At 41.9% G+C, this 24,286-nt stretch overlaps 2 protein-coding genes and 1 long non-coding RNA gene across 3 annotated transcripts in view; 2 read left to right on the forward strand and 1 right to left on the reverse strand.

Annotated features, from left to right (window-relative positions):
* The first annotated feature begins 380 nt into the window (after nt 1–380).
* On the forward strand, nt 381–5,450 carry LOC306827469. Its single transcript, XR_013779637.1, has 3 exons — nt 381–640; nt 4,182–4,302; nt 4,369–5,450. It is a non-coding gene; the product is annotated as an uncharacterized lncRNA (long non-coding RNA).
* Nucleotides 5,451–10,803: 5,353 nt separating this feature from the next.
* On the forward strand, nt 10,804–21,243 carry mrpl37 (mitochondrial ribosomal protein L37). Its single transcript, XM_079349497.1, has 8 exons — nt 10,804–11,384; nt 13,237–13,420; nt 14,477–14,592; nt 15,198–15,386; nt 15,467–15,621; nt 19,170–19,301; nt 20,479–20,553; nt 20,978–21,243. The coding sequence occupies exons 1-8, from the start codon at nt 11,006–11,008 to the stop codon at nt 21,053–21,055; spliced, it is 1,308 nt and encodes a 435-aa protein (XP_079205623.1). The 5' UTR covers nt 10,804–11,005; the 3' UTR covers nt 21,056–21,243.
* A 532-nt stretch (nt 21,244–21,775) lies between these two features.
* Nucleotides 21,776–24,286, reverse strand: part of LOC306826960 (C-C chemokine receptor type 5-like) — a 4,163-nt gene continuing 1,652 nt past the window's right edge. The window contains exon 2 of the mRNA XM_079348555.1: nt 21,776–23,287. Coding sequence (XP_079204681.1) covers nt 22,182–23,287 — 1,106 coding nt within the window. The 3' untranslated portion in view covers nt 21,776–22,181. The remainder of the gene's footprint in view (nt 23,288–24,286) is intronic.

Consider the following 24,286-nt stretch of genomic DNA (forward strand, 5'->3'; position numbering starts at 1 on the left):
ACCACTGTGGGGCAGAGACAGTTTCACAATTTTAAATGAGAAAACTTTATTAAACAAAACAAAATACTTCAATAAATGAGAACTAATGAACATAAAGAATCTATGCTATAAATGTCCAAGCTTATTTGGGTCTTGGCAGCGAGAGCCTGCAATCGGTCTTTAAATGACGTCTTTGGTGTCCCTTTGCTTTTGAGGCAGTACCCAAAAGACGGGCAATGGGTCCACCCAAAGCCGGGCAGGTTCACAGAGACCACACCGTCAATCACGTTTTGAAATTAGCCAAATTATCACAGGGTAGCCAAAACAACATGATGTGGCTGATGGCTGAAGCCAACTAACAAACCTCTAACAAGACAAATACAGAAATTTAGTAATTTTAGCATGAAGACAGTTTGAATCTTTCTGGTAGTTGTTTTGGTTGAAGCAGTGTGGAAGAGGAGCTGCAGTCTATGACAGTAGCTGAAGATTCTTGGTAGAGTTGTAAGGTGAAGGCAGCAGCTCACATCGCTGTGAGAGGCTTCACTTGAAGGTGGAGGCTTTTGGTTTCTGATAGTTTTTTTTCAGAGGCTTGAGCTGGAGGTCCAAATATGTTGTTGTTTTGCAGCATGTTGGTGATAAAAGCTGCTGGCACATGTTGGAGGTCACCGATTACAGAGGCTTGAGAGCTTGAGGCGGTCAGGCTTTTAGCAGGTGGATTCAGAGGCTTGAGCTGGTTGTTGACACACGTTCTTTCCTTGTGCAGCATCTTGATGGTAAAAGCTGCTGGCACATGGCGGTCACAGAATGTTTTTATTTTCATAATGGAGGCAGGTTTGATATTCAGACGGCTGGTTGAGGCAGGACTTTCATGGAGGCTGACGGTGGAGGATGGTTCAGCTACTTGAGGTTGTTGGCATAACGTTTTTTTCACCCTGGCGCCTGGCGGTGTATTTGAAGTTGTTTTACACATTTTCTAACTAGTTTCATTCTGAAATCTAAACTTACACTTACTGCTTAATCTAAAATTCTTACTCTTCAAACTAAATTATTTACAATATTTACAGATCTTAACTGATCAACTAATGTAAAGACTATCGTATCAGTTCTTTACTCGTTTTCTCAGAGGAGCTCCAGGCTCTGGTTCTCCAGAAACGTCCACATGATACAGGGGAGGATAGACTCCAACCCCGTATGTGATGTCCACATGAATGAGTCCTGTCTCGTTGACAGTTTCTGAGAACATCGGGCGATCCAGTCGCTCCCACAGCTTCTGCTTCATAAGAAGTCCCAGACTCTGGCAGACTCTGCTCCGACCGGTCGACCACACGAGCAGCGACCGGAACCGGAGTCTGACTCTTCCGCCATTGTTGCTGACAAAGCTCCAGCTGTATGTCCCGCCCTCACTTGATTCTGATTGACCAGTGAGGGAGAGGCGCCATTGACGAGCATGGCGCTGTTCTGAGAGCGCTTTTTTAGTCGGTCAGCGTTGAAAGAGCTGAACTTCACTGATTTAGTTTTGGAAACGGGCGCTGGCAGCTCGATGAGCGCTGTCTGTGGAAACAGGCCCTTCAAAGAGTGCGTCATTGTAGTTTATGATTTTCTTTAGCAAACAAGTTTTATTAAACAAAACAAAATACTTCAATAAATGAGAACTAATGAACATAAAGAATCTATGCTATAAATGTTCAAGCTTATTTGGGTCTTGGCAGCGAGAGCCTGCAACCGGTCTTTAAAAGATGTCTTTGGTGTCCCTTTGCTTTTGAGGCAGTACCCAAAAGACGGACAATGGGTCCACCCAAAGCCAGGCAGGTTCACAGACACCACACCGTCAATCACGTTCTGAAATTAGCCAAATTATCACAGGGTAGCCAAAACAACATGATGTGGCTGATGGCTGAAGCCAACTAACAAACCTCTAACAAGACAAATACAGGAATTTAGTAATTGCATAGTATGGAAACGTGATCTTTATTTGTCTGTGAATAAACTTTACATACCAGGTCAGTTGAGGATGCAGGCACACCGAAACAGCGGAGGAAGAGAGCGCCTACACGGCCACAGCACAAACACACTGCAACATAAAAGTAGGACAGTCAGCTGGGAACAGTGTCACAGACATCAATCAAGCTTTATTTGTATATGGTCAATTCAAACAGGTGTCATCTTGAGACACTTGAAAATGGGAGGGGGGGAGATGGGATAGGATGCAGAAAGAAGGAAAGGATAGGATGGAATGAAACTGAACTGTGGCGACTTATTGAGAACGCGCACCACTCGCCCAAACAAACTCAGCGACTTGTCTCCCACGGCACCAGCAGACAACCACGCCAAGCTGGAGTAACGTGCGTCAAGAGCGGGCTTGGTAGACGCGAAAACTGCTTACCGTGCCAACAAACAGGCGCTGCCACGCCACGTCAGTAATCCACCTGGGAGGACAGCCGGAAAGAGAGGTCGCCGATGACAGAGGCTTGAGGCTCTTGAGCTGGGGGTTTAAAGATATTTTATTCCTGTGCAGCATCTTCATGGTAAAAGCTGCTGGCACATGGCGGTCACAGAATGTTTTTATTTTCATAATGGAGGCAGGTTTGATGTTCAGACGGCTGGTTGAGGCAGGACTTTCATGGAGGCTGACGGTGGAGGATGGTTCAGCTACTTGAGGTTGTTGGCATAACGTTTTTTTCACCCTGGCGCCTGGCGGTGTATTTGAAGTGGTTTTACACATTTTCTAACTAGTTTCATTCTGAAATCTAAACTTACACTTACTGCTTAATCTAAAATTCTTACTCTTCAAACTAAATTATTTACAATATTTACAGATCTTAACTGATCAACTAATGTAAAGACTATCGTATCAGTTCTTTACTCGTTTTCTCAGAGGAGCTCCAGGCTCTGGTTCTCCAGAAACGTCCACATGATACAGGGGAGGATAGACTCCAACCCCGTATGTGATGTCCACATGAATGAGTCCTGTCTCGTTGACAGTTTCTGAGAACATCGGGCGATCCAGTCGCTCCCACAGCTTCTGCTTCATAAGAAGTCCCAGACTCTGGCAGACTCTGCTCCGACCGGTCGACCACACGAGCAGCGACCGGAACCGGAGTCTGACTCTTCCGCCATTGTTGCTGACAAAGCTCCAGCTGTATGTCCCGCCCTCACTTGATTCTGATTGACCAGTGAGGGAGAGGCGCCATTGACGAGCATGGCGCTGTTCTGAGAGCGCTTTTTTAGTCGGTCAGCGTTGAAAGAGCTGAACTTCACTGATTTAGTTTTGGAAACGGGCGCTGGCAGCTCGATGAGCGCTGTCTGTGGAAACAGGCCCTTCAAAGAGTGCGTCATTGTAGTTTATGATTTTCTTTAGCAAACAAGTTTTATTAAACAAAACAAAATACTTCAATAAATGAGAACTAATGAACATAAAGAATCTATGCTATAAATGTTCAAGCTTATTTGGGTCTTGGCAGCGAGAGCCTGCAACCGGTCTTTAAAAGATGTCTTTGGTGTCCCTTTGCTTTTGAGGCAGTACCCAAAAGACGGACAATGGGTCCACCCAAAGCCAGGCAGGTTCACAGACACCACACCGTCAATCACGTTCTGAAATTAGCCAAATTATCACAGGGTAGCCAAAACAACACGATGTGGCTGATGGCTGAAGCCAACTAACAAACCTCTAACAAGACAAATACAGGAATTTAGTAATTGCATAGTATGGAAATGTGATCTTTATTTGTCTGTGAATATACTTTACATACCAGGTCAGTTGAGGATGCAGGCACACTGAAACAGCGGAGGAAGAGAGCGCCTACACGGCCACAGCACAAACACACTGCAACATAAAAGTAGGACAGTCAGCTGGGAACAGTGTCACAGACATCAATCAAGCTTTATTTGTATATGGTCAATTCAAACAGGTGTCATCTTGAGACACTTGAAAATGGGAGGGGGGGAGATGGGATAGGATGCAGAAAGAAGGAAAGGATAGGATGGAATGAAACTGAACTGTGGCGACTTATTGAGAACGCGCACCACTCGCCCAAACAAACTCAGCGACTTGTCTCCCACGGCACCAGCAGACAACCACGCCAAGCTGGAGTAACGTGCTTCAAGAGCGGGCTTGGTAGACGCGAAAACTGCTTACCGTGCCAACAAACAGGCGCCGCCACGCCACGTCAGTAATCCACCTGGGAGGACAGCCGGAAAGAGAGGTCGCCGATGACAGAGGCTTGAGGCTCTTGATTTTGAGGCTTGAGCTGAGGGTTTAAAGATATTTTATTCCTGTGCAGCATGTTGATGGTAAAAGCTGCTGGCACATGGCGGTCACAGAATGTTTTTATTTTAATAATGGAGGCAGGACTTTCATGGAGGCTTGAAGTTGTTTTACACATTTTCTAGCTAGTTTAATTCTGAAATCTAAACTTACACTTCCTGCTTAATCTAAAATTCTTACTCTTCAAACTAAATTATTTACAATATTTACAGATCTTAACTGATCAACTAATGTAAAGACTATCGTATCAGTTCTTTACTCGTTTTCTCAGAGGAGCTCCAGGCTCTGGTTCTCCAGAAACGTCCACATGATACAGGGGAGGATAGACTCCAACCCCGTATGTGATGTCCACACGAATGAGTCCTGTCTCGTTGATAGTTTCTGAGAACATCGGGCGATCCAGTCGCTCCCACAGCTTCTGCTTCATAAGAAGTCCCAGACTCTGGCAGTAAGGTGGAAGATGGCCGTTCTTGTAGCACAGCATGTCGTCTACCACAGAGTGATAGAGCGACTGATACTGTGCTACTGAACAGTGGTGGATCTTTACTGGGCCGTCTTCTAGCTGAGGAGCGATGGAGGGCTGGAGACCAGGGAGCATGGAGGAGACCGTTGGTAGCTGCTCAGCTGGAATGGTTGCCTTGAGCCTGAGGACCAGAGCGGGAGAGTCAGCTTCGTGGGCGGGGTGCAGAGGAGCGGGAGAAGTGGAAGGAGGGGCCACGGAGGTCCGCTTGCTCTTCCTGGATCGTTTAGCAGCAGGAGCTGCGGGGTGGTAGTTTGAGTCCTGAAAGAACACCAACAAACAAGAAGATGCCAGAGTCCAGCTGAATTCACTAAAGCAAACTTTTACAACCATGATCAGACACTATAAATGTTTCAAGGAGATTTAAGAGTTAAGATTCTCTGTCAGACGTTCAGAGGATAGTTCAGATTGTCCATTTGTGCACTTCACTTTGTTCATATTTATTTGACTGTTTTAGGTATGCTCTCGATCAAATGTTAATTTATATTCAGATTATTCCACAAGTTTAAAGACAAGATAACACTCATTGAACTGTACACATCGAGAACATTTCATGCAACACATCAGAACAAGGGATCATCAATAAGGCATTTTTAATATCATTAACGATCTAGTAGTTGACTTTCACACATACTGAACATGAAAATCAAAAGTCTTACCAGGTCGTCCCTGCAGCACAAACAGCGAGTGAAAGCTGGAGGCTTTCTCTCCGCCAGGCGTGCTGACACTCTCACGGTGGGACCGTCTTCAGGGTCCTTCAGGTGGACGGGCACAACAAGCTGTAACAGCACAGAACAACACTTCAGAAACACAGTCCATGCTACAACAACACTTCATGATGTCACGTTAGCACTGTCCTGAAGCCTGTTAGTCCCTCGAACTTATCATTTCTAAAGTCTACCAGGAACAACATTAGAATTGAGACACGTTACATCAGGGGTCACCAACCTTTTTGAAACTGAGAGCTACTTCCTGGGTACCTATTAAGGCAAAGGGCTACTAGTTTGATACACACTTCTGCAATAGCCAATTTATTCAATTTACCTTTAACTATATGTTAGAATTAATAATTAATGATATTCAGCTATGTGAAGACACTGATCATATTAATGATTTCTCCTAATAAATATCAACAATGATTTAACAAGATAGGAAACAGATAAATATGAATATGCCACAATTTATTTCTATATTTTCTTGCAAAGCAAATGTTTTTCAAATTGAACATCTTCAAAACATCACTTTTACAATAGTCTTTGGAAATCACAATGTCCCATTTTCACAAGCCACAAACACTTTTTAACAAAAAATGAATAACTTTGCACCATATTTGAAACAGATAAAAATACAAAAACTACCTTATTACGTTTGTAACTTGACACCAAATCTGCACCATTTTTAATATTATCAAATGTTACATTTTAAGTGTTGACTGACACATAACTGTATACATGACCTCAGGATGAACGTTTTATGTGTTTACATTATTCAGAATTATAAAACTTTCTTTACAAATCTACTTTTCTAAACCCCGTTATAATGTTAACAGAAAAAACATACTGCTGCAGATGATGGTGATCATTCAGTACATTTATTTTTTTCTAAATTCTTGTCATGTATGAAGTCTGTTTTAAGCGTCAATTTGACTTTTTAAACTAATAATTTAAAATGATTAAACTTGATATTAACACTAAACTATTTATTTTCACACTCTGGTGTTTTTCAGATTAATTGAAATATACAAGAAGATAATTATAAAGTTTGATTTGATCGTTTAAAATGAATGAGTTTGAATAGTTTATTTATTTATTACGTGTTTTGTGCATTTATTGAGCATTTTTCAGTATTTGCTTTAATTCACGGAAATATCACACAAAAAAAGACAACAATGTAAAGGAGTCATGTTCTGGCATTAGCAGCTGCTTTACATCTGTAAGTTCTTCCCTCGTAAAGACGAGTCTCAATTCAATTCAATTCAATTCAAAAAACTTTATTTGTCCCGGGGGGCAATTCAGGGCACACAGAGCAGCAAATAACGACAGTGCAACTGTACAAAAACATTTAGCCTATCAACAAGAGTAAAGTGTAGAAAAACGTAATAAATGCTAAATAACGCTAAAAGTTGCTCTGTGCTCCGACCGGTCGACCACACGAGCAGCGACTCGGAGTCTGACACTTCCGCCATTGTTGCTGACAAAGCTCCAGCTGTATGTCCCGCCCTCACTTGATTCTGATTGACCAGTGAGGGAGAGGCGCCATTGACGAGCATGGCGCTGTTCTGAGAGCGCTTTTTTAGTCGGTCAGCGTTGAAAGAGCTGAACTTCACTGATTTAGTTTTGGAAACGGGCGCTGGCAGCTCGATGAGCGCTGTCTGTGTACACAGGCCCTTCAAAGAGTGCGTCATTGTAGTTTAGGATTTTCTTTAGCAAACAGAAGAGAGAAATGATCCAGTCAAGTTGAGACTATCCATCCGAACAGATCGGACCATTTTTATGATGGATGTTTCTAAAGTTTCTCAGAGTCTTTAATTCTTGTCAGGAGGAAACTTTCCTTAGTGAATTATTTCATTTAAAAATGTTTTTACTGTGAAAAGTGTGAAATACTGCTTGTGGCACCATTAGGTTTTTGTTTATTTTAAATGATCTGATATAAATGATGCACTTTGATGGTAACCATAGCAGCCATGGAGTCTTTCGGCCATTTTGAACATATTTATGCTTTTACTATTGATCCATGAACAAAGTGAAATTTCCTGAAATAACTAATGAAGTGAAATGTCCGCTCAGTAATGTTTTGTCTTTTCCTGATTAAATATATAATATTATATAATATTATATTAAATATCTGCTGGGAATTATAAACTGTAAAAAATATGAAAATAAGATTTTATTAATGGCTACATTTCATTCATTGCCGTGTTTGACTGGATTTTCTTTTTTTTATATGTGAAATTGTTTAATTATGTGAAAAGATTTCAAATATTATTCAAATATTCAAAGATTTCTTTTGAAATCTGGTTCAGTAAATGGATGAAAAGAAATCTGGTGCAGTCTAGTTCAGACACTTTAAACTTTACAGTAAACAGCAGAGAGTCAGAAAGTGAAAATCTTACATTTTCCATGACACAAGTTGGATGTTTAGCTCCATATGAGTCAGTTTCAGAAAGTCTTTGGTGGAAAAACTTGTTTTCCACCCTAACGCAGTTTTCAGAGGAAATGGCTGATTTCAACTTCAGAACAAATGTGTGTGGCTGTCTGAGTATGTATTGAATGTATTCTATGTATTGTATGTGTTTGTCTTGAAATGAAGATCGAATATGAATGATGCACATCAAGGGGAACCATGGCAACCATAGAATGTTGCACGGCCATTTTGTACACTCATGAGTTTCTACAGTCTCCTTTCACAAACAATATTTAGTTTCTTTATAAAGAAAACAGAGAGGACCAAAGTCGACTCTCACACATAAAAACTCAGCTCCATAATATTAATAATAATACTAATAAAAAAATCATAAAGGTATTCCTCAAATCTGTTTTTTTGTCCGTATCTAAATAACAAAAAAAAGAATAACAAAACATTTGTCATTGTAATTGGCTTGTAATTGGCTCAGGCAATTCACAGTGCTTTACAGACTTAAAAACAGAAAGGCATTAAAACAAAGCTTAAAGAAAGAATGCAACAGAAATAAAAAAAAAAGGCCAAAAGAAAGATCATACATCAGTAAAAGACAGAGAAGAATGTAAAAATACTCGATAAAGGAACTGTTAAAAACTATTAAGAAAGGAATAATGTGTTGGTGTAAGGCAGACAGTATATTTCTCATTGAAAGCCTGAGTGAATAACAAAGTTTTAAGGCCTGATTTAAAGGAGTTAAGTGTGCCGGCAGTCCTCAGGTGTTCAGGGAGTTTGTTCCACAGGTGAGGAGCGTAGTGACTAAACGCTGCTTCACCTTGTTTGCCTCTGACTCCGGGAACACTGAGTAAACCTCTTCCTGAGGACCTGAGCGGTCTGGATGTTTTATATTCTACAAGTAGATCTGACATGTACTTAGGGCCAACACCATTAAATGCTTTATAGACCAGTAGTAAGATTTTAAAGTCGATCCTCTGACACACAGGCAGCCAGTGCAGTGATTGAAGCACAGGTGTAATGTGCTCCACCCTCTTTGTGTTTCTGGCTGCTGCGTTCTGGATCAGCTGCAGCTGTCGGACAGATTTTTTACTGAGGCCTGTAAACACACCGTTACAATAATCCAGCCTGCTGAAAATAAAAGCATGAACAAGTTTCTCTGAATCTTGTTTGGTCAGAAAACTTTTGATTATTGCTATATTATTACTATTATATTATATTATTATATATATTATTATATATTATATTATTACTATATGGTAGTAAGCTGATTTTGTTACCATCTTAATGTGGTTGTTGAATTTGAGGTCTGAGTCCATAATCACACCAAGATTTCTGGCTTGATTTGTTGTTCTTAAGGATATGGATTCAAGATGAGCTCTGACCTCTGACCTTTCCTCTTTAGGGCCAAAAACAATCACCTCAGTCTTCTCTGGGTTCAGTTGTAAAAAGTTCTGACACATCCACTCAGTGATTTCGTTGATGCACTTGCTCAGTGAATATAAGGCACTATGGTCATTTGTTGAGACTGATATATAGAGCTGTGTGTCATCTGCATAATTATGATAGGAATATCACATCATATTCCATGATCTGAACGAGAGGGAGCATGTAAATAAAAGCGGCCCAAGGATGGAACCGTGAGGAACTCCACAGGTGATCTTCACGCAATCAGACTCATGATTCCAAGCGAGGCTGCGGTCCAGAGCAGAGAGGTGTGCTTCAGACAGCAGGGGGGCCACGCCAGCTCGGGGGTCCTGGAGAAGAGACTCCCACATGACATCACTCAGACGGAAGCTTGTGAGGGACGAGAGCCACAAGTGAAGGAGTGTGGAGCAACGGATCCTGCAAATATAGAGAGTCATTACACTGTACACACAACAACACAACAAATACATCTTTATGAGTAACAGCAGCGACCTCACCTCCTCTTCAACACTTGAGACAGTTTTTGAAGGTTATGCAACTAGCATCCTGTTTTACCTGCAATACTGTTTGAAAGGAGCCAGAATAGTACAAGTACAAGTTCTCAGGGACACCGAGCACCGTTATAACGAGTACTTATTAATGCCCCTGACTTTCTTTTAATCACTTTAAATGTAACTGAAAAACATTCCTGTCAGCAGTGAGCCTGTTTCTACTCTCATCTACACTATTTGACACCCAGCTAAAAAGTCATTCATTTTCCACACTACTGCATGCTGCTGAAAGGTGTCTCCTTGAAGCTTGGACGAAACAGCACTTTGTTAACCCCCCAGTACTGCGATGGGCGGTCTTCATGAGAAGTTGTAGTCTCTCCTACATCTCTCTCTAAATAGAAACACCCACTGGAGCGCTGATCAGAGACGATGATGCTTGTTCGTCTGCAATCTCCTAAAAAATGCTGTCCAGGCTGCTTCTGGCCTGAGCCTTATAACTTCCTCTATGTCCTCCTGCTTACTGGCCTCTCCTCCACTCAGCTTCTGCAGCTCCAGCTTCACCTTCTCTTTGGCCTCAGAAGCCTTTTTTTGTATATTTTGCTTCCTCCATGCATATTTCTGGTATATTCCTTCCAATGGAAGAGTGTTCTATTATTGATGCTATATTATTCTGTATATTGTTACTTACAATACATTTTTGTATTTTGTGTTACATTTTTATCTTTATTTTTTACTCTTATTGTATATGCTGCTGGAACCTAAATTTCCTGAGGGAGTCATCCCAAAGGATCAATAAAGTTTAGTCTAAGTCTAAGTCTAAGAAGCAGTTTCAGAGTTAAAAAAAAAAAAAAAATCAATCCTTGTACCTGAAATGGAGGCATAACTTTTTTGAATTGATAAAACACAGACAGACAGAGATCCAGTCTTAATGAATTAATGAAAAAAATCTTTTTATCCATTATCTACATGCTATAAAATAGTTTTCAGGAGCCTAAAGTGATGTTTTGTGATCCTCACTACCTCGTTGTGACATGTAGGGGGCAGTAATCCGCCGAGATGCGTCGGACTATTTACAAGAAGAAGACGACTTCAACATGGCGGCGCCCTGTACCGACATCCAGTGACAGACGTTTAGTCTTTCACGTTTAAAACAACATCAAGAAGAAGACACAGTTGTTGGTTTGTCTTTACATGGCGCAGAGTTTTAAAAGGATGGGCTCGTCGTATATTCGGATCGTTTTGTGTCAACATGTGAAAGGCTTGTGTGCACATGGAGGAGACTCCATGCTCCTGCACACCCAAAGGATGAAGATCAGCACCAGCCAGTCTCTGACAGCTAAGGTCCCTCCTGCACGCAAGCCCCGGGAGAGAGTGGAGATCCCCGGGTTAGAGAGGGTCACGTACGGGGACAGGATGCACTTTGTGCCGGGGCTGGCAAAGCCCGTCAGCCCCCTGTGGGAGAGGGACTATAAGGATCCTAGACACTACAGGGCTCCCCCTGCTCATCAGATGCCTCTATACAAAGAAACACCGTGCTATGTGTACAACCAGAGGACCAGTGCAATGGAAGGTAAAGTCATCGACACCTCACCTCCATCATTAGGAACAATATGTGTGTTAAATGAAGGAAAGTTAACATTTGGTGTTGAAGAAACATTAACATGTAGCCTGTATTTAAAGAGGACATATTATCCCTCTTTTTTCATCTTTCAAACAGTCCCTCTGTGCTCTAAATGAAACCTCTGTGTTTTTGTGTTTTGGTCCAAATATAACATGAATCAAGCAGCAGAGGAGGTTTGTGACCCTGTAGAAACCAGCTCTCTCTGAACGCTCTGTTTTGGTGTGTGTGTCTCTTTAAATGTAAGAAGCCCCGCCCCCTGAGTTTACCCCACAGACATCACTCCTCTGTAGAGACAATAGAAATGGCAGACCTGCACAAAAGTTTAACTCTAGTCTGCAGATGGAGTCCATGGGAGGAGATACCAGGGGATTTATTTACCAGAATCCAACTTGTGATGTCACAAACTGAGAAAATCTGAAACGGAGCGTTTTCCCCTGTGTGGTCAGACTCATGCAGACCACAAACAAAGGACTGGATGATTTATTTCACATGTTGTTGGTCATTAAACACTCAAGTTACCCAAATAAATCTTCAAAAACAAAAAGTGATTTTTTTCTCCATATGTCCCCTTTAAAACTAACTCATGACCGAGTGTCATTCAGTGATATGGGACAGTTAATACTTTATACAAACACATAATAGGAGTCATATCTGGAGTCATGAGTGTGTGGAAATGTGTCATCTTTGTATCGGAGGTGCTCAGTGCAGGTAGCCTATGAGGAGCCCAGCCAGGCTGCAACATGAGGCCACACTACATTACATGTACTGGTGACCTTTTTTACAGGCACCAATGCAAAGGCGAGCAAGTTATCGATCCGCTTGCCAACACACAGCCCATCCACAGGCTCAGGTTTAGACTCAGCCACACAGTACTACAATTCACTCAGCGGATGTTTTTATCCACAGTGACGTACATCAGAGAGTAGGTTCAACACGAGAAGAAAAACGACGTCAATAAATGAACAGCTTTGAGTCTGATTGGACTCACGGGAGCACAACATCGACGGCAGTTCTTGAAAGCTCTAATCAGAGTAGAAGCCATTTTAAAATCATGTTCATCAAACAAAACCATCAATAATATGGAGACCATCGTTATCATCCTCATCAAGGTCGAAGCGGTTCATAAAGAGCTGGGTCTTTAGCTTTGAGGTGCAAAGGGACTCTGCGACTTCGGAGCGTGTTGTGAAGGTCGGATCAGACGCCTGTCATTTGCACACATCAGAAGAGTCACATTTAAATGTGTGGTCACTTGATGTGACGTGCTGAATAAAGGGTCATGTAGTTTTTCATCCTGACTGTGACACAATCATTTTCATATTGAAATGATGAACATTTATCCACCTTATTTTTACTATAATTCATCCATCAACATGGAGACATTATTCTGACAGCTCTAGTTGTCACGTGCTTTAGAAAAGAGTGAGACAGCTTTGTTGACAGACGTAGCTCATACAGCTGGCTGAATGATGAAGAGGAGGAAACGGATACTAAAACAAGAGTCATTAAACTTTCCATAACTGAGTGAGTGTTTGTTCTGCCGGTGCCTACCAGAAGGATCTTTCCCTTTTTATTGGTGAGTTAAATGTGTTTCTCAGTGAATTGAAAAGGCAGCTCATCATCCTCTCAGTGACTCGTGGGGGTATTTCTGCTTTACTCTTGTAAAATGACAGAGGATGGAAATGTGTCTGACGTCTTTATTTCTTGCAGAGAAGAGACCAAAAGCATCAAATTGATCGAACTGAACAGGAAGTTGATTTATAAAGTTTCACTCTGACCGCTCTCTGTTTGTTTGTTCTTTTAGGCGTGCGTCAGGCTTTGTGGTTGAGCAAAGCCAAACGGATCTCTGGTCTGCCGCCGCAACTCCTTTCACTAGCGAATGATCCCGCCAATCAGATTGCTGACCAGGATGAGCGTGTGACGAACGCCATCCAGCATGCACGCTTCTGGGACACGACAGAGGACAGACCAGGCAAACAGAAATACAGGTGTGTTTATCGTGTTCTGTCTGTTTAAAACAAAGATGAAAGATAAATGAACTTAACCTTAAGTAAGCGGACGCTGATTTGAATATGAGCCCTTCACTGATGTGGTGCATCCTGCCTTCACTGGGCTCACAGAGAGCAGCTGACACAAGTGTAGTCTGAGGACTCATGGACGGAGCTTTACTGCTGTGGAGATTTAAAAAACAAAACAGAGATGGTTGTCTTTCTGTTCAAAAAAATTCAGACAGTGCTTTCCACCAAGTGAAATGTTTGAAAACGTTTAATTTTTAGCTACCTTAAGCTAAACATGTTCAAACATATGCATGTTGATGGTTGAGCTTTCAGGTCACATTGACTTCATGTGTTTGTTCTTCTTCTCCTGAGCTCTCTGTTCAGGGGGATCTACTTCTTGAAATCTCTCTCTCTCTCTCTCTCTCTCTCTCTCTCTCTCTCTCTCTCTCTCTCTCTCTCTCTCTCTCTCTTTCTTTAATTAAAACATAAATAGAGAACTTGTATGAAACAATCAAACAGATAAGACTTGACCTTTTTAAGCCGAGTTTTGTAGCAGCATGCACACTTCACACAAAGTGCTCGACAGAAACGAGTGAAACCCTTCATTCACATTATTTACTTTGCTGACGTTGTTGAGATGTTTTTGAGGTATTGAGGAGTTTAAAGGGGGGGCTTCTCGCACCTCTCCTCTCTCATTTATACAGGCTAATCGTCTGTGCTTTAGTATGGTATGTGTCTGGAGAATGAAGGTCCTCCCTGTCTTGGACGACCGGCTGTAGTGCGCTGTCACAGTCACAGGTAGCCTGGGACTCTGCAGCCATCAGCTCCCATGTGTCCCAGTTGGCTCTCAGGCTAAAAGCCGACAAGAGCTTCCAAAAGGGGGCCACAGGCTGCTTCTTTGTCACAGCCAACCATGTCGCCTCGCAGACAGGACGGACCTCCTGCACTGCTGTGGGAGCTGACAAAGAGAAGCAGGAGGATGTTTTTATTGTCTTTGTGAAATGAGTCCGTCCCCAACCTCACTTCTTATTTCTGTTTCTTCCTCAGCAAAACGTTGCTGCTCAACCTGCTGCATCTGTGTGCCACTCTGCAGGAGAGAAACCCAGCAATGAGAAAGAGAGTCCTCGAGGAGAAGTACTCCTTGGCAGCTACGTTAAAAAGAGGTAACACCCTCTCTGCTGCATCCATGTTTTTACACACGCTCCACATTTGAAACACACGTTTATATTCAAACAAAGATTTCAATCTTTTCCAAAGACAAGGTGGAACTTAATAAATGTTACAGAAACATTTCAGCGATGGATGCACTTTACTGTCCGTCCCATCAGTGACAGAAATCTGCTCAAACTTTACAATAATCAAACAGACAAACACAACACAGAGTACAGACGTGGACAGAGGACTGTTAAAAACTAAAGCTGTTAAACGTGTCTATTTGAACCTTTTCTGGCTCTCTATGTGAAAAGACAAAGGCTTTATCTTTAGGATTTATTCTATTTGGATTATTCTAAGTTCTTTAGACAGCTTTATGAATATCATCTGATCGCTTCCTGCCGAGGAAGTGAAGCCACTTGGCTATCTTCATGTGAACACAGCCAAGGATTCAATAAATCAGTGTGTATTTCATAAATGACAAAAGAAAGGCATTCATGAGATTTTGAGATATTTATGTCTTTCAGAAATGTCGGGATCGAGCACACCACGGGATCATAGAGGTTTTGAATTGACTTGTAAATGTGCTGAACGGTGGTCTCTGGATTTGTTCCAGGCGAGGATCTCTTCCAGGTCAGGGGTCAGAACGGTTTGCTGCTGACCTGCATGGATCCTCTCCCTGAGGTCGCAGGGAAACAGGAAGTGAGCGACACCGTCGGTCACGTCCTGGAAACCTTCTATCCCGTCTCCCCGACCATCGACCTGCAGAAAGTTCACGTTTATAAGGAGGGGCTGAACTGCACAGGTGAGGAGACATCGATGTGAAAGCCGTCTGCGCACGCCGTTCAGTGTGAGCTCCTCATGGACGTGTGTGTCTGTTTACAGGCTTCAGCCAGGACTACCCCTACCGCCACGCCCACACGCTCTTCTTCCTGGATGGCGTGGATGAGTCCTGTAAACTCCGCCCAGAACAGTTCAGTGCCAAGATGCTGATGTTCACCTTTGGAAATGCTCTGGCCCGCGCACACACACTGTATGGGGTGAGGGAACTTCAAACTTGTTTCAATAAGAGCTTTTCAAAATAAAACTGTTCACAGCAACACTGTTAGAGAGTCGTGCTAAAGATGATTTTAATGCTGTCTTATTTATACAAGCTATTTTGTCAGTCTGCCACGCACAGACACACACACACACGCGCACACACACACACACACACACACACGCACACACACGCACACACACACACACAGCTTGTAATAAGTTCAGATTTGATATAGACTCACTTCTTTTCAAATCTCTTTTTATTGAAGGATTTTTCATTGAATACAGACAACACAGCGTTTTAGTTCTGTTAGAATCACATTCTTCTGGATATTTAGTTTCATTCTTTGAGTCATTGTCAACATCTTTGTCCGCACCATCAACACTTTTGACTTCAAGAAACTGATGTAGAGACGCTCGTAAAGCAGCCAGGTGAAAATAAAACCCTAAACATTATTAAGCAGTGTAAACATGTAGTCTATTAAAGACAACAGTAAAAGAGGAAGAGGGAAGCAGAGAAGATTCTGGAGTTGAGCAGCAGCTCGAGCTCCTGAAGATATTCAACTTGTTGTTGAACTCCTTTGGACCAAGTGAGACAGACGTGCTTCTTCCTGTAAGAGCTGATGAGACGTCTCCGTCTCACGAGGTAATGAACAGGAGAGCAAAGGTACAGGTAATAAAAGCTTTCAAATGTTTTATTTTGAAAGGTCTCGATCTGATACAGAGACAAATATCTTATTAAACATTTCAAACATTACTTGGGTCATGTAGACAGATTGTCTTGTTCTGAGTGTTCGTCTCCAACAGCAGGTGGCAGCACTGACAAATGATAGATAGATAGATAGATAGATAGATAGATAGATAGATAGATAGATAGATAGATAGATAGATAGATAGATAGATAGATACTTTATTGATCCCGAGGGAAATTCAAGGCATCCAGTAGCAGTATACAGACAGGCAGGACACAAGACATTAGTTACAATACACACCCGCTGTCCCCCCCCCTCTGTATACAATAATCTCCCAAACAAGATTTAGCAGCCCCTATGTGACTAAGAATAAACATAATTATATGTTAAACCTGTGCAGTTAGCATTAGCAATTAGACTTAAAACTAATATAGCATAATGTGTAACCTGTGAGGAGAGAAAAACATGTGTTGGTTAAAAGAGACCTGTAAACAGTTAAGGAACCTTAGAAACAAAGTGCTGACCTTCTAGAAACTAGTTAACGTGCTGAGAAATTGGCAATACAGACGTCTTCCCCGAAGAAGGAGGATCTGCTGCCTCAGACCTGTTTAAACGTTCATATTGCTGAATTGGCAAAATGTCAGGAGCGATTGAATTCCCCTGGTGTCGCCCTCTTTGACACAGGACACGTCTGCCTTCTGCAGGAGATCAGATGTTACTGAGCCAGAACAGAGAGCAGACTCATCATGGATATATGCACACTCATCCAGCACGACTCCTTTACAGGGGTTTTTTTAGTGACGTCATTACACCGCGCAACAGAATGGGAAAACTTAATGGTCATGCCCATATAAGGGTTGTGGCAGATTTGATTGACAGCTGTGCTCGCTGCAGCCGTCAGGAGCAGGTCAAGAGGTCAAATCTGCTGATTTTAGGGATTACAAAAGCAACTAGATCATCTCCAAAGCTCCTGCCTGGAGACGGAGAAAGAAAAGACTTACACATGAATGCTTTTTATTGAGCTCCTATAAACAACACACAGTGTTTTAGGACTCAAATGACCACGACAGGACGTTTTAATCTGACTGTAAATGAGCTCAGAGGTGTGGGAGGAAGGGCTGTTTTTCTGACATCATCAAGCTGTTCAAATCTATTATTGAACCTACGGTATGTCGCTCTATGACGGGCGGGGTCCCTCTTATGAATCACGGGTTTGAGAAACAGGACAAACCCCCCCAATGTCAACAGTCCACACGGATTAGCAGGAGTTTTATGGATTTGTGGTTGTAAATAGTTTTTTTTGTTGGGAGTTCCTTAAAAATGAGATGGCACATCTCAAGGCACGTTTATTTATACAGCACATTTCAACAACAAGGCAATTCAAAGTGCTTTACACAAGACATCAGAAGCATCATGGCAGAGGAAAGAAAAGTTAAAATTTGTAGTAATAATAATTGAAAAAAAATGAATTTAAGGAAGAATATGAAAGGATTTAAAAGTTACAGTGCAGAGTAAAAGATTAAAACCTTTATTAAAACATGTTAGTTAAAGGCAGCAGTAAACAGGTGAGTGTTTAAAGGGATACTTCACCCATTTGCATGAAGCTGTGTATCATTAGAAACATGGTAGTAGTGTTGAATGGTCGTGAATCCAGCCCTCATTTTGTCCTGAGACGAGAAAAATATGTTTTTCAATGCCTGGAAGTTTTCTTCATGTGATGCAATATGACGCTTTTTGCAAAATGAGGGCTGGATTCACGACCATTCAACACTACTACCATGTTTTTAATGATACACAGCTTCATGTAAAAGGGTGAAGTATCCCTTTAACCTTGATTTAAAAGAGCTGAGAGTTTCAGCTGACCTGCAGTTTTCTGGGAGTTTGTTCCAGATATACGGAGCATAGAAGCTGAAGGCTGCTTCTCCATGTTTAGTTCTGACTCTGGGGACAGAGAGCAGACCTGGACCAGACCACCTGAGTGGTCTGAGCGGTTTGTAGTTAATCAGCAGGTCACTCATGTTTTTTGGCCCTGAACCATTAAGCACTTTATAAACCAGCAGCAGGATTTTAAAATCTAGAGACGAGCAGCCCGTGTAAAGACCTCCGAACTGGACTGATGTGATCCATGTTCTTGGTTTTGGGGTTTATCAAGGGAAACATAATTATAAAGATCCACACCTGACAGCATTGAGGTCCAAATGATTTCTCTGTGTCGCCCGGCTATCATTGAAAACATGAACTATAGTTTTCTACACTCAGCATCTGTCAATATTAAAACAACACACTTGTTTGTTATTCTGAGCGTAGCTGCTAAAAAAACAATTACTAAGAAATGGCCAATCTGTAGAGGACTGGAATGACATTATTTACAAGATCGATGTAGTGGGAAGAATGAAGCTTTCTGTGAGACGAGAGAGAAAGTTAGATTTGAGGAAATTTTGGAAAAATGGAAAATACATATTTCTCCTAAACACCCTTCTTTAGTTTAACTGCTTGTAATTTCTAGCTTCTTAATGCTTTTTAAAAAATCTTTTTGCCATTTCAAAACGTCCCATGTTCTTTTCATATTTGTACATTAAAAAAAAAAAAGAGTCACTGAATATTTCTATCAAACCATGCAGAATGTGATAAGTGCTGCATATGTGACTCATATCAAACTAATAATAATAAACTAATAATAATGTAGAGTCCACTCTGGGATCATTAAAGTATATCAAATTGTGATCCCAGTGTCTGACATGTATTTGTGAAATCGTGCGGCCTCAGTGAAAGGGATCTGCATCAGCCTTTATAACATGCTGATCCACAGAGTCTAAGCCTCTCCATCTTACTGTTTTTCACTGTGTGTGTTTCAGACCCAGCCGCAGCACATGTTGGATCGTCCTATCACAGTGCAGGCAGTGGGGACAAACGGGAGAATATTCCAGTTCATGGTATTCCAGCTCAACACGACGGATCTGTCGGGAGACGACGGCATCAAGAACCAGGTGCTTCATCTGTGCTCGTGTTTAGGACATCTCAAGTGACCCTGTTGTTGACTTTCAAAGAGGATTTAATAGATGATGAATGAGCAGCGATGTGACAGCCCGTCCGTACAGTCGTGCACCGTGTGAGATTCGCCGCACGCCGTTTGTTCTCCAACGCTCCATTTCTATCTTCCTGTGTGTCGCTCGTGTAGACGGTGGCTCTCGCTTTCCTCACTCAGTAGAGCTTGTTAGCTTGTTTCACAAAGTGAAGACAGTTGTGTGTCTTTAACATCCACCTCTGTGATAGTGAAGCGTTGTGCTTTGACGAGCCTCTGAATGTTGTGAGGCCTCGGGGTCGACCCAGGACTCTCTGGAGAGACTGGGATCACCTGGGATCACCTCGGGGTCGACCCAGGACTCTCTGGAGAGACTGGGATCACCTCGGGGTCCCACCAGAAGAGCTGGGGGAAGTGTCTGAGGTGAGGGAAGTCTGGGCGTCTCTGCCTAGACTGCTGCCGCCGCGACCCGGATAAGTGTTTGAAAATGGAGGATGGATGGATGTGCTCATGTGGAAAGGCCTAAAAATCAGTGTTACAGATGAGACATTACAACTCCCCAAAGAAAGGAGCCGTTCATTTCAGGAGACACGGAGAACTTCTACAACACAACAGAGATGTGTGAGTTACAGGTGCAGTCTGTGTCACCGTGGAGACAAGACTCTACAAACAGCAGCCCAAGTATTAAGACTCAAACGCCCTGAAATATTTTAAACCCGCCCAGATGGATGGACGAGCACAACGTGCTGTCTCATCACTGAGAGATTAGACGGCTGCCAGAAGCTTAGTAAAACAAGACCATTCTTCACTTTTACAGGAAGAAGACAACACAGACTTAATTAGAGTCATGATCGATGCAAGTAAAACATCAAACTGATTTCTTGTATATAGTCCGGTTTACAGTCTCTTCCACATATTACATTAAATCCAAATGGGAAAAAGAAGCTTTTTTATTTAACCTTTATTTTACCAGGAAAAAAAAAACTCATTTCAAGAGTTTAAACACGACTTCTGTACAGTACTTCTTGGGACTCTGACATTCACTTGTAGTTCTAGTGATTTGTATTTAGTTAAAATAAAATAATGTGTGATTTATTGTCGTTCATTAAAAATTACATTTTTATCTTTTTTTGTTCCTTCAGGTGTGGATAGACGAAGATGTGGAGCTCTATGAGTTTGCAAAAGTCCGCCCACTAATCAAGAAGAAGCAAGTGAAGGTTTGAGGATTTTATAAATGTATCTGCCTTCACGACAAACACCGTCATTTAGAGTGTGGTTAAAAGGTTTAGTCCAGTTTAATAGGTAATGAATACTGATGTAGCTTTAGATGCTATAAAATCAATTAGAATCTGCATCAGTTATTGTTTCAGTATTGGTTTTATTCAAGTCAAATGAGTTTATTTTTGTCGCCTTATATTCTAGACAAACTCAGCAAAGAAATAACAGATGTCGCCAAAATCCAAATACTGTAAAAGTATTAACCTGACTGCGATAGACAAAACTAAAACAATGATAGTGATTCTGATTGGCTGGCATTTATTTAACTGTCTGTATCAGGGATGTTTGGTTATTATATTGAGGACTAAGCAGTGAGCTCTGTACAGTTTGGCTGATTCTGATTGGCTGCCTCTCTTCCTGTAGGTTCCAGCTGGACTGGCAGGATACCAGCCTGAAACGTTCAGCAAGTTCCTGGCCCTGTACCTGCACGGAGCTGTGTAGGATTACTGACAGGACGGTGTGTGTGTGTGTGTGTGTGTGTGTAGACACACTGAACAGTGAGTTATAATTATTGTGTCGCTTGGCAGGAAATGTACAAAATGTTATTTGACACACTGACTCTGTCCCTTTTATTTTCTGTTTCTTCTTTTTAAAGCCCATTAAAATGTCGATATCACTTTGAAAACAAACTGGAGTGGTCTTCTGATTTTTGTGAAGCAACTGGTCAGCACATTTAAAACAAAGCAGAGCTTTGGTTATATGATAGATATGATAGGTTTTATATATATATATATGTCTGTTTGATAAACAGACAGTGGCTGAGTAATAATTAAACAGTTTTAAAGCAGAAGTGAAGTCTTATTGCACAAGTGAAAATTAGCCGTAGAGTCATTGCACAGTCTTTCCCTGTTTCGTTGGGTGGTGCTGAGATGTTTATTAAAACACTCAGTCAACCACTGCCACTTGCTTTTAAGTGTTTGAGTTTCTCAGACTTCCAGTCAGTCAATCTGGACCCTGACTCAGACTTCTCCTCCTCCTCCTTTCAGACAGCTACCAGGTGCCTGCCTGTCACTCAGGTCAGCTGTGCCACCTGAAGTTAGAGGTGTTGGATGTTAAAATACAATAACACTATTTTAAAACATCACAATGAATCTTAATGATGTATCATTTTCCTTCAGTATGTTCTCATAGCTATACAAGAATAAATAATAATACAAGCACTTCAATTTGAACACTTTATTTAAGAAGCACTTTTTAAAAAAATCATACAACAGACTGTAATATAAAAATCTGCATCATTTCAACAACAGTCCCCCCAACACATCACTTCAATGCTACAAACACATCTCACACGTGCCACACGACAACATCTTTCAGTACAAACAAGTTTGCCGTAATCTATAAAAACGTTCCTTTTTCATTTTCACCATGTTGAGCTTGAACGTGTAACAAAAAAAAGCAAACACAATAAGACACAGGGAGCGTGCAGAGGAACTATATCTTCAGTTTTTGTATTGAACTGATTCATTTTTGCTTATTTTACAGCTACAGACAACAGCAGGATGTAACATTACAAACATGTTTCTGATGACCTGCTGTGTGTGCGTGTGTGCATGCGTGTGTGTGTCTAGTACTCATAAGCAGAGTGTGCTGTCTTCTGTGATGTGGTCCTTGTGCTTTGGCTGCTGAAGCTCATGTGTGTCTTCAGACAAGGTATCTTCTTTGCTATCAGCCTCCTGAAGTGACTCTGGAACTTCTTTCCCAGGAAAGTATAAAACACGGGGCTAACGCAACAATACACGTAAGCAATGTTTCGGGTCACGTACAGTGCATAGTCCAAGCTTTCATTTTCCGAACAGGGCACAGCGCTCTCACTTTGAGTGGTGATCTTGATGGCGCGAAGGAGGATGACAATATTGTAGGGTGTCCAGCAGACGAAGAAGGTGAAGATAATGACAAATATGAGCTTGATGGCGCGGCACTTTTCCTTCATGCGGGTAGACAGGATGCGTACGGTGATGCTAATGTAGCAGAAAGTGACCATGAACAGAGGGAGGAGGAAGAAAAGAAGGAACTGTTGGTAATAACTGACCAGGCGCCAGCGCTCCATAATGCTCACCGGAAACCCGGACTCCTCACACATCAGTCCATCCAGCGGACTCTTCCACACGTTTTGCAGAACTAGCTCTTTCACACTTGCTGCAATACTGATGAACCAAACGATCACTGACGCAGTGATGGCGTAGGCCTTCTTCCTGGTCTTGGCAGCAGCCACTGCATGCACCACCGCGAGGTATCGGTCAAACGTCATGAGAGTGAGGAAGAGGATGGAGCTGTAGAAGCCGATGAAGTAGGCGCTGCTGACCATCTTACACAGAGCAGAGCCAAAAGTCCACTCAGACACGTGGTATTTTGCCCAGAAGGGAAGACTGGAGGCGAACAGAATGTTGGACAGGACCAGGTTCAGGAGAAAGATGTTCGTTGCCGTGTTAAGCTTCTCGTACTTGTAGATGATGAAGAGGACGAGTCCATTGCCAAGGTAGCTCAGCAGGAAGTTGACCCAGTAGAAAATAGGAGTAAAACTTGCAGCAAACTCATTGACAGCCTTCTTTGAGCAGAGCTGGACCGGATTACTGACCACATAAGTTGGATCTGATACGTAATAGGAGTTATTGAAAAGCTCCAAGAAGAGGTCGTATTGGTATCCATCGTCATTCATGGTTGGGGCTGGGCCTGTGGCACAAAGACATACAAAACTCCATGTTAGTCTGTTAAAATGACTCTGATGAGTCTGAGAAACATTACTGCTGAACGAGGCAGATCAGCCTAATAGACTGTAAATATTGATGTCTGAAGCCTGAGTGACGTCAGCCGTCTGGTCCTGCGGGAGGATCAGCAGCAGCCGCCATGCTGGAAATCCTGCCCCCAGCCGAACTTTCAACCTGACGACAGGCTGAGAGCTGGAGCTGTTTTAAGTCTCTTAATGAACCGTTACATCACGCTCACCTGTCAATCTATGGATAACACCTATCGCTTTCCAAGTCAAAGCAGAGCACTTTAAAAAGAATTCACTGTAAAGTGTTCGCCAGTGATGACAATAACTAATCAGACTTCTTTCATTTTTTTGTACCAGACTTTAAAGACTTTTATTTATTCAGTTTGTTACTTCCGGTGTTCCTGCAGACCGCCTCAAGAGGACACTCGACCAAACACATTGGCTTCATGTATCAATACCGAAAGGTTGAGACAAAATTTAAGAGCTTGAGTTCACCGGTGTCTCAAAATAAATTAAAATAAAATCTAAAGCAGCCCAACAAACACTAACATGAGAGTCAATGAACTGTCCATGTCTGTGACTGTCTGCTTCAAACGGACACAAGTATCAGCTCTGCTGGGATCTCAAACATTTCATCTGAACTGTGGGACCAGCAGCTCCTGACTCGCAATAATAAATATGACAGCAGGGGATTATGACTTCACCTCAGTACAGAGGGAGCAGGTCTAGACAGGTTATTATTATTATTATAATTATGCATAATATATAGTATAATAATCAGTATTGTTGTCCAGGAGAAGTGTATTTGTGAAGACCAGCAGACCAGAAAGGACACACGCCTTATAAAGTCCATGGAATCATATTTGTGACATTAAAAAAAACAAAACTTCTTGCAAAGACTTTGAGAGAGATAGAAAGTCACTGAAGCAACAACAACAAAGAAAACCTTTTATTAT

The sequence above is a fragment of the Symphodus melops genome (genome assembly GCF_947650265.1).
Source record: "Symphodus melops genome assembly, chromosome: 7".
NCBI lineage: Eukaryota > Metazoa > Chordata > Actinopteri > Labriformes > Labridae > Symphodus > Symphodus melops.